The following is a 10,740-nucleotide window of genomic DNA, read 5'->3' on the forward strand; positions in this document are numbered from 1 at the left end:
AGGGCAAATACCCAGGCGCCAGGACAAAATTCCTGATCGCCATGGCGACCTGGGATTTGTCAAGCCCTGGATTACCTCATAGAAATGTGACCAGTAATATTGCTATGTTACTGGTCACATGGTGATGATGTCAAAAGGTCCTTTATCCCATAGCTCTCAGTTTGCTGATAAAAGGCCCTGGCGACGCCCCTGATTCTAGGTATCTACAATTCTGGTAGGGAGAACACAGCCAGGCATATTTCTGTGGGGGCACACTCCTGGCCATGGGTTCAGATATAGTGGGAAAAAAAAATATATAATAATAATAATAATAATAATAATAATAATAATAGTAATAAAAAAAAAAAAAAATCACGCATGGTTGCTAGGTGATGATCAGGCTGGGGAACTGATCTGTATTATTTTCCCTTATAACATGGTTATAAAGGGAAAAATAATAGCATTCTGAATACAGAATGCAAAGTAAAATAGTGATGGAGGGGTTAAAAATGTAAAAAATAAATAAATTAACTCACCGAGTCCACTTGATCGCATAGTTGTAGATCTCTGCCTTCTTCTGTAAGGTTGAGCTGCCAGCTAAGGACCTGTGGTGACGTCACATCACATGATCCAATTACATGGTCCCTCACCATGGTGATGAACCATGCGATTAGCACAGTGACGTCATCAAAGGTCCTATTCCTCTGCACAGCAAAGAAGAAGACAGAAGAGAAGCCAGGCTGTACGGTCAAGTGGAATTTTTTTTTTTAACCCCACCAGCGCTATTGTACTATGCATTCTGTATTAAAAATGTATTATTTTCCCTTATAACCTGGTTATAAGGGAAAATAATACAATCTACAGAACACCTAACACAAACCCGAACTTCTCTGAAGACGTTTAGGTTTGGGTACCAAACATGCCGATTTTTCTCAAGCGTGTGCAAATCGCATTACAATGTTTGCCCAATGGATGCCCGTGTGAAAGACGCCTTAAGGGATTTGATCATCAAATCACTTAACTTTCTTTAGGGAACATATTCCGTGAATTGATTATCTCCCTTAGGGATTTGATCAAAAATCTCCACTTTCATCCTAGGGATTTGATCAAATCTCCAATTTCATCATTTCCATGCAACATACATAATATATATATATATATATATACACATATATACATACATACATATACACATTTTATTTTTCAACAGGACAATAACCCCAAACACACCTCCAGGCTGTGTAAGGGCTATCTGACCATGAATGAGAGTGATGGGGTGCTGCGCCAGATGACCTGGCCTACACAGTCACCGGACCTGAACCCAATCTAGATGGTTTGGGGTGAGCTGGACCGCAGACTGAAGGCAAAAGGACCAACAAGTGCTAAGCATCTCTGGGAACTCCTTCAAGACTGTTGGAAGACCATTTCAGGTGACTACCTCTTGAAGCTCATCAAAAAAATGCCAAGAGTGTGCAAAGCAGTAATCAAAGCAAAAGGTGGCTACTTTGAAGAACCAAAAATATGACACATTTTCAGTTGTTTCACACTTTATGTATATAATTCCACATGTGTTAATTCATAGTTTTGATGCCTTCAGTGTGAATCTACAATTTTCATAGTCATGAAAATAAAGAAAACTCTTTGAATGAGAAGGTGTGTCCAAACTTTTGGTCTGTACTATACATACACACACTAGCAGAAGGACCCAGCTTCGCACGGGCACTGTGGAGGTCACTATTAAAGGGGCGGGCACTGTGGGCTTCGCATGGGTATATTTAATGGATTGTGCCCGTCCCTTTAACACACTAAAATATATATATATATATATATATATATATATATATATATATATATATATATATACACACATACACACACACAGTGCTGCCCATAATTATTCATACCCCAGGCAAATTTAGACTTAAAGTTACTTTTATTCAACCAGAAAGTATTTTTTTGACGGGAAATGACAGTTATTATCTTTTGGGAGACACCTATGTACAAGAGGCATTATTGGGGGGGGGGGCGCGCAAAACATTTCTCAGCTTTTATTTACATTTGAGCAAAAAGTGTCCAGTCCAAAATTATTCATACCCTCCTCAATAATCAATAGAAAATCAATAGAAAATTGGCTATTACAGCAATCAAACGCTTCCTATAATTTCAGACCAGCTTTTTGCATGTCTCCACAGGTATTTTTGCTCATTCATCTTTAGCAATGAGCTCCAAATCTTTCAGGTTGGAGGGTCTTCTTGCCATCAACCTGATCTTTAGCTCCCTCCACAGATTCTCAATTGGATTAAAGTTTGGACTCTGGCTGGGCCACTCCAAAACATTAATGTTGTCTGCTAACCATTTCTTCACCACTTTTGCTGTGTGTTTTGGGTCATTGTCATGCTGAAATGTCCACTGGTGCTCAAGGCCAAGTTTCTCTGCAGACTGCCTGATGTTGTCGTTGAGAATCCTCATGTATTGCTGTACAGCAGCGGTTGCATGAAGCGCACGGCGTCATAGCAGACCCGGAACACGGCCGTGTGCATGAGGCCTTAACAGTGACTACCCCTTTAAAAATTTTATATATATATATATATATATATAACCTCCACAGTGCTCGACCATTTAATAACAATGACTCCCACAGTGCCCGCCCCTTTAAGTAGTAAAGAAAAATGGCTGGGTTGTTATGGAAACCTGGAGTAAAACTGTGTTTATGGCAGTTGGAAATTGAAAAGAAAGACTTGCAGGCTAGTATTGGCTATTGTGGGTCATTTTTGGGGAATCTTTCAGGAACAGTACGTCCTAGAGAGCTGAAACCCGATTTAAAACCTCCCGACACCTGATGTACCTTTGTGCCAAATTTGGTGAAGATCGGTCCAATCGTTTGGTCGTGCATAAAGAAAGTCCAGACAGATATATAGATATATTAGGGCTGCATGATATATCGAAAAAATAATCAAATCACGATAATTGGCAAATGCGATATGGCGATTTGGACGACCCAAAAATGTAGCGATTATTTATGAAGGGGCCCCGCGCACATAACTGGCTGTGTGTGTAAAGTATTTTACTACTGTGTGAAACAAGCTCATTCCTACTGATAAAATGGCCAGCCTCTGTACTCACTTTCACGATGAATGCACTGCAGCGAGCGAGCTGGCCGGCGCGTGACTGACGTCACTTAGTAACGCTCCTGCTTCCTGAAGTGGGAGGAGCGTTACTAAGTGACGTCATTCATGCGGCGGTCGGCCAGCTCGCAGCCCTGCATTCATTTGCGTAACGGATGCGGGCCCATTCTGCAGACGTGTGAATGGACCCTTATTGGCCACATTAGGCTACTTTCACATCTGCGTTTTTGCTGGATCTGTCATGGAACAGCAAAAACGCTTCCGTTAGGATAGTACAACGTTATGAACGGATCTAGTATTATCTCTACAATGACCATAAAAATTTGAAGTCCCAGAGTGGGACAAAAAATAAAGTAAAAAAAAAAAAAAAGTTTCCCAATTATTATTTTTTTTTAAAGATTCGAGTACAAAAAATAAAAAGTCCTTTCCCCCCCAAAAAAGGAGAAGATAGGGAAAAAGAAAGTAGACATTAGGTATCGCCACGTCCGTATCGAGCACCTCTATAAAAATTATCACATAAGGCTACTTTTACACTAGCGTTCGGGGCTCCACTTGCGAGTTCCATTTGAAGGCTCTCACAAGCGGCCCCGAGCGTTCAGGTGTCCGCCTGGCCGTGCGGAGGCAAACCGATCCGTCCAGACTTACAATGTAAGTCAACGGGGACAGATCCGTTTGAAGTTGACACAATATGGCTAAATTTTTTAACGGATCCGTCCCCATTGACTTTCAATGTAAAGTCTGGACGGATCCGTCTGAGCAACTTTCACACTTAATTTTTTCTAAACTATAATGCAGACGGATCCGTTCTGAACGGATCCCATCGTCTGCATTATAGGAGCGGATCCGTCTGTGCAGACACCAGACGGATCCGCTCTGAACACAAGTGTGAAAGTAGCCTGACTTAACCTCTCAGGTGAACACAGTCAAAAAAATAAAATAAAAAAACGGTGCTAAAAAATGCTTTATTATGTAAAACTGAAACACACAATACCAAATATGACTTTTTTGGGGTTGTCGTGTACGTAACAACCTGCTCTATAAAAATATCACATGATCCAACTTGTCAGATGAACATTGTAAAACTGCAAAAAATGAAATAAAAATTAAAACCGTGCCAAAACAGCTATTTTTTGTTACCTTGCCTCACAAAAAGTGTCAGGACGGATCCATTCGGCTCCACACCGCCAGGCGGACACCAAAACGCTGCAATCAGCATTTTGGGCTCAGCCTCCAGAGCGGAATGGAGGCTGAACGGAGCCAAACTGATTTGTTTGGGGCCGCTTGTGAGAGCCTTGAAACGGATCTCACAGGTGGACCCTGAAACGCCAGTGTGAAAGTAGCCTAATATAGAGCAACCAAAAGTCATATGTACCCCAAAATAGTACCAACAAAACTGCCACCTTATGCCGTAGTTTACAAAATGGGGTCACTTTTCTACTCTAGGAGTGCATCAGGGGGTATTCAAATGTGAAATGGCAAATTAAAATTATGCCAGTGTAATCTGCCTTCCAAAAACCATATGGCGTTCCTTTCCTTCTGCGCCCTGCCGTGTGCCCGTACAGCAGTTTACGACAACATATGGGGCGTTTATGTAAACTAAAAATATTGAGTTTTGTTCGGCTGTTAACCCTCGATGTGTTCAAGAAAAAAAAAAAAAAAAAAGTTGAAAATCAGCCAAAAAAGTCTAATTCTGAAATGTCATCTGCATTTTCCTTTAATTCTTGTGGAACACCTAAAGGGTTAAGAAAGTTTGTAAAAATTGAGTTTTGAATACCATGAGGGGTGTAGTTTCTAAAATGGGGCTATTTATGGATAGTTTGTTATGTAAGGGCACTTTCACACTTGCATTATTCTTTTCCGGTAGCAGCGTTCAGCTGTCCGCCTGGCCGTGCAGAGGCGAGCGGAGCGGAGGCTGAACGCCGCCAGACTGATGCAGTCTGAGTGGATCCGCATCCATTCAGACTGCATCAGGGCTGGACGGAAGCGTTCTGCTCCGCTCGTGAGGTCCTTCAAACGGAGCTCACGAGCGGACAGCAGAACGCTAGTGTGAAAGTAGCCTAAGTCTAAAAAATGTCTGGTCAGAAAAAATGACATGTGTTTGCATACAGCAGCGGTCAGCAACCTTCGGCACTCCAGATGTGCTGAAACTACGACTCCCAGCATGCTAATTCTCTTTTATGGGAGTTCTGAAAATAGCTAAGCAAGTATGCATGCTGGGAGTCGTAGTTTCACCACAGTTGGAGTGCCGAAGGTTGCTGATCCCTGGCATACAGCTTGCCTGAATCAAACAACACAAGTGTTAAAGTACCGCAAGTATCACAAAGTGACTTGTAATGTCCCCCAAAAAAAAAAAAAAAAAAAAAAATCTAGTTTACTAAGGCCTCTTTCACATGGGCGTCAGTTTTTTTTGCCCGGATAAGAGCCGGGTGCGTTGCGGGAAAATGCGGAAAATTCCCGCGCGAGTGCAAAACATTGTCATGCGTTGCACTCGCGTGAGAAAAATCGCGCATGTTTGGTACCCAAACCCGAACTTCTTCACAGATGTTCGGGCTTGGGATTGATGTTCTGAAGATTGTATTATTTTCCCTTATAACATGGTTATAAGGGAAAATAATAGCATTCTGAATACAGAATGCATAGTAAACCAGCGCTAGAGGGGTTAAAAAAAAAAGAAAATTTTTTTTTAACTCACCTTAGTCCACTTGATCGCGAAGCTGGCATCTCCTTGTGTCTCCTCTGCGCTGAGCGGCTGAACAGGACCTGGGGTGAGCTGCTCCATTAAATACAGGTTAAGGACCTTCGATGACGTCACTCCAGTCATCACATGGTACGTCACATGATCTTTTACCATGGTGATTCACCATGGTAAAAGACCATGTGATGACCGGAGTGACGTCATCGAAGGTCCTTAACCGATATTTAATGGAGCAGCTCACCCCAGGTTCTGTTCAGCCGCTCAGCGCAGAGGAGACACAAGGAGATGCCAGCTTCGCGATCAAGTGGACTAAGGTGAGTTAAATTATTTATTTATTTTTAACCCCTCTAGCGCTGGTTTACTATGCATTCTGTATTCAGAATGCTATTATTTTCCCTTATAACCAGGTTATAAGGGAAAATAATAATGATCGGGTCTCCATCCCGATCGTCTCCTAGCAACCGTGCGTGCAAATCGCACGGCATCCGTACTTGCTTGCGGATGCCATCCGATTTTCACACACCCCATTCATTTCTATGGGGCCTGCGTCACGTCAAAATCGGACAATATAGAGCATGCTGCGATTTCAACTGAACGCACAAGTGATGCGTTAAAAACAACGCTCATGTGCACAGCCCCATAGAAATGAATGGGTCAGGATTTAGTGCGGGTGCCATACGTTCGCCGCACGGATCGCACCTGCACGGAAAACTCGCCCGTGTGAAAGGGGCCTAAATGATCCAAACATGAAGTAGACATATGGGGAATGTAAAGTAATAACTATTTTAGGGAGGTATCACTATCTGTTTTAAAAGAAGAGTAATTCAAGTTTTGAAAATTGCAAATTTTTCAGAATATTTGGTAAATTTGGCATTTTTTTATAAATAAAAATGAAACCTTCTGACTTAAATTTACCACTGTCAGAAAGTACAATATGTGATGAGAAAACAAGCTCAGAATGGCCTGTATAAGTAAAAGCGTTTTAAAGTGATCACCACATAATGTGACACATCAGATTTGCAAAAAAATGGCCTGGTTCTTAAGGTGTTAAAGGGTTTCTACCACCACATTTTGACCTAATTAGCTGTGTGCTGTCTGACAGTCACTGCGCCTGCGCCGAATACAGACTCACGCGGTGAAGGCGTGAGAATTTGGCCGCAATGGAGGCGGTTAATCTAGAGATGGGCGGGCTGGAGGGACGAACTGGGCGGCAGACATTGTGAGTGGACGGAGCCTCTAGGTGCTGAAAAGACACCCCCATAGCACCTAGAGGCTCATTTGCATAGCAATAAAAGTTAATATATTTTTTTTTAGGGTAACCGCTGCAGAGAAAGGGATTACAATAGCATGGTTAGGTACAGGAGACACTAGAAGATCGCTAGTGTCTGACAGCTAATTAGGTCAAAATGTGGTGGTAGAAACCCTTTAAAGAAGGACCTGGAACCTCTCCTGATGTCTGTTTTATCAGCTTCTTGAATTCCCCATGTATCAACAACTCCGGAGCTTCTGTTCTTCACTCTATTATTCCTGATAGAAGTTATAAAATAATTACTAGCTGTCTGCTTGTCCCCCTCCAGCCCCCAACCCTCTCCTCCACAAAGGCTGAATTGAGAGCTGCAAGTACAGTAGGTGCTCTCCCACGGGCTAAATAGGGACCCTGAACAGGGCTGAGGTGCTGTAAGGGCTCTTTCACACTTGGAGTACACGATGGATCCGGACAACGCATTTGCCGGAATTACACGCCGGATCCGGAAAAACGCAAGTGAACTGAAAGTATTTGAAGACGGATCCGTCTTCAAAATGCGTTCAGTGTTACTATGGTAGCCAGGAAGCTATTAAAGTCCTGGTTGCCATAGTAATAGTGGGGAGCGGTATATTTACTGTCCGTGCGGCTCCCGGGGTGCTCCAGAATGACGTCAGAGCGCCCCATGCGCATGGATGACGTGTCCATGCGATCACGTGATCCATGCGCTTGGGGCGCCCTGACGTCACTCTGAAGCGCCCCGGGAGCCGCACGGACGGTAAGTATACTGCTCCCCCGCTCCCCACTACACTTTACCATGGCAAACAGGACTTTAGCGTCCTGGCAGCCTTGGTAACCATTCAGAAAAAGCTAAACGTCGGATCCGGTAATGCGCCGAAACGACGTTTAGCTTAAGGCCGGATCAATGCCTTTCAATAGGCATTAATTCCGGATCCGGCCTTGCGGCAAGTGTTCAGGGTTTTTGGCCGGAGTTAAAAGTGCAGCATGCTGCAGTATTTTCTCCGGCCAAAAGACATTCTGGTCCGAAACTGAAGACATCCTGAACGGATTTCTCTCTATTCAGAATGCATGGGGATAATCCTGATAAGGATTCTTCCGGAATAGAGCCCCGACGACGGAACTCTATGCCGGAAGAAAAGAACGCAGGTGTGAAAGAGCCCTAACCCGGCAGAACCACTACACAGAGCTGTGTTCCCTGCTATGTTCAAGGATGTGGCTGTAAGTAGAGCTGATCACTGCGGGGTGCAGGGTGTCGGACCCCCACCGTTCTGATATTGATAGGTCATAAATATCTGGAGCCCCAATTAAAAGTGGATTTTGGAAAACCTGCTTTAAATGTTCCAGAATAGGACCCTTTCAAGTGCTGCACTATATGGATGACATGACCGGCTACTACATGACACCTGGAGGGCTGGTACAAGGCTCATTGTCTGCTGTTATGGAGGACACAATAATCCACACTTATCTGTTTGTGCATGTTCACACTGTTTCTGGGAAGAAGGGAAGCAAATGAGCTTTGTATCCCTTCTTCCCACAATTCCAGAGGAGCATATACAGCCTATAATCCTCATGCCGATTAAGGCACTCTCCACAAGGAGGGCTAGTACCCCAACACACTGCTTTTGTAACACCCATCCACTATGGGAGTTCCAGAAACAGTGGAGCACTGCTTGTTCAGCCGTTTATGGCCAGAAACCCCATGTGGACAGCACAAAAGTCTTAGCCGACAATGGACCATACCTAATGATGTATAGAAGAAGGTGCAGTACTTCAACAAAGGCCCTAATTTATCAAAATGGTGTAAAGGAAAACTGGCATAGTTGCCCATAGCATAATTGTGAGTATGTTTGCCAGGATTTAGGGCAAATGGAGTTTGCAAGTTGAACACCAAAAAAAGACTGAGCATTTCGTAAGTGCATTTCATAAACGACCCCTAGTATGTTTGAATATAGGAGGCTGAGGGACGCATCTGGTCACATGACCCTCAATTATGTGGACACCACAGAAAAACGTGCCCAGGAATAGCAAATGGCAGAGAAGATATTTTTTAAAAAAATAAAAAAAAACGCTATATTAGTAAGTGCCATATAGTCATCCGTAGCCAGCCAGCGGCCAACCTCTATAGGGCCACCGTGCCCGTGTTACAGGCTTCAACGGGTCTCCAATCCACAAAATGCAAGGAAGGTTAGGACATGTCCAATCTTTTGCCCCTTCCATGGGCTTTTGGGTCCATGCAAGAGCTAAAACTTGTCCTTAAGCCACATCTTGGGGAATGTGGACCTACTGACTAGTGTTGAGCAAACTTCTGTTTTCAAGTTCGGCGTACAAGGTTTGGGTTATCTAAGAATTCCGTTATGGATTCCGCTACAACGGACCATAACCTATGGCCCGAGGTAACGGAAACCCTGTAAACAGACGTTTGCTCGTCCCTACTACTGACCTATTTCTGCACCTGCAGTCCATAACACGGACACAGTGGTCCCACAGAGGTGTGCCCGGGGCCTAAATCTGAGCGATAGGGTTTTAGGCCACCAGATTTCCATACAGCAGATGCCTGACTGGACATTTAGATGGCTGCTGGCATGGTTCTGCACAAGTCTCCTCAGGCCTAAACCACTTTCGCCCAAGCAGAATTTCTCATTCTGAAGTAACTTTCTCAGACCTAGAGAGAGAACAGCACATTCCCGGTATGGATGACTCATGCTCATTCCGGGGCCCTGCTCCAGCCATCTAGTAGTCACTGCCTAACAGGGCACACGTTGTGAAATAAGAAAATGACCCCGATATAAGGAGGGGGCAGCAGAGGGCTCAGACCACATACTGCATCCCATTCCACCTTCAGCTCCGCCGGACTACGAAGGGTTCATTAGATAGCAACTTGCCTTCAAAGGGTTAACCAGTTCCTTGTAACGACACCGGATGAAGCTTGTAGCACACGTTACAGACTGAGGAGGAAGCGGCATTGTCCTCAGGCCAGGATTGTATACCAGAACCGGCATTACATAGCCAACGCTATAGAACCACTTCTGCACATCATCCCGGCTGGAAAGCCCCTTTGTTGCCGCAGACAGCATTGTCTGCGGCGTGGAGTACACGCGTTCAGCACCTCTCCACGATACCCTGCGACGTGCCCGCTGCCCCCCGCCCCGGGCCTAGTCGGCCCCAGCACGAGACTCACTTTGCCGCTGGCGGTGCCGCCGCTCACTCCGATCAGGAACGGCTGCCCGTTGTTTGGCGTGTGCTCCGGCAGAGCCTGCTCGCTGTCCCCGGCCATGCTTCACTTGTGATCCCTCCCTCCAGTGTGTGGGTACCTCACGTCTCCGTCAGTGTGCCTGCTCCTCCTCTTCATGATGATGCCCTCATTTCTTATTTGAGGAGTTGGCCGGGGCTGGATCTAGACTAGATGCCATAAGTATCTGTACCCCCTATTACAATGCCAGGAGGCTGCTGGCAAGGTGTAGACTGTGTGAGCGGTGATCCTCTTCCTGGAGATGGCCGAGATCCTGGAATGGATCCACCTTCCATTAGTTACCCCAGCTTCTCAGGCAGACAAGAACCGCCACAACACTAGTGTGAAACTAGTCTTACTCCCGCCATTCGTGTGGTAGATGACCAAATGCCAGCACACTGATTGTAAATAAATCTCTGACAAATTGTGCAAAATGGGGCCCTCCATT

At 44.8% G+C, this 10,740-nt stretch overlaps 1 protein-coding gene across 1 annotated transcript in view; it reads right to left on the minus strand.

Moving 5' to 3' along the window:
• Positions 1-10,389, minus strand: part of UCK2 (uridine-cytidine kinase 2) — a 147,208-nt gene extending 136,819 nt beyond the window's left edge. The window contains exon 1 of the mRNA XM_044301108.1: positions 10,242-10,389. Coding sequence (XP_044157043.1) covers positions 10,242-10,337 — 96 coding nt within the window. The 5' untranslated portion in view covers positions 10,338-10,389. The remainder of the gene's footprint in view (positions 1-10,241) is intronic.
• Between the last annotated feature and the right edge of the window lie 351 nt (positions 10,390-10,740).

This window comes from Bufo gargarizans, chromosome 7, assembly GCF_014858855.1.
Source record: "Bufo gargarizans isolate SCDJY-AF-19 chromosome 7, ASM1485885v1, whole genome shotgun sequence".
Classification (NCBI taxonomy): domain Eukaryota; kingdom Metazoa; phylum Chordata; class Amphibia; order Anura; family Bufonidae; genus Bufo; species Bufo gargarizans.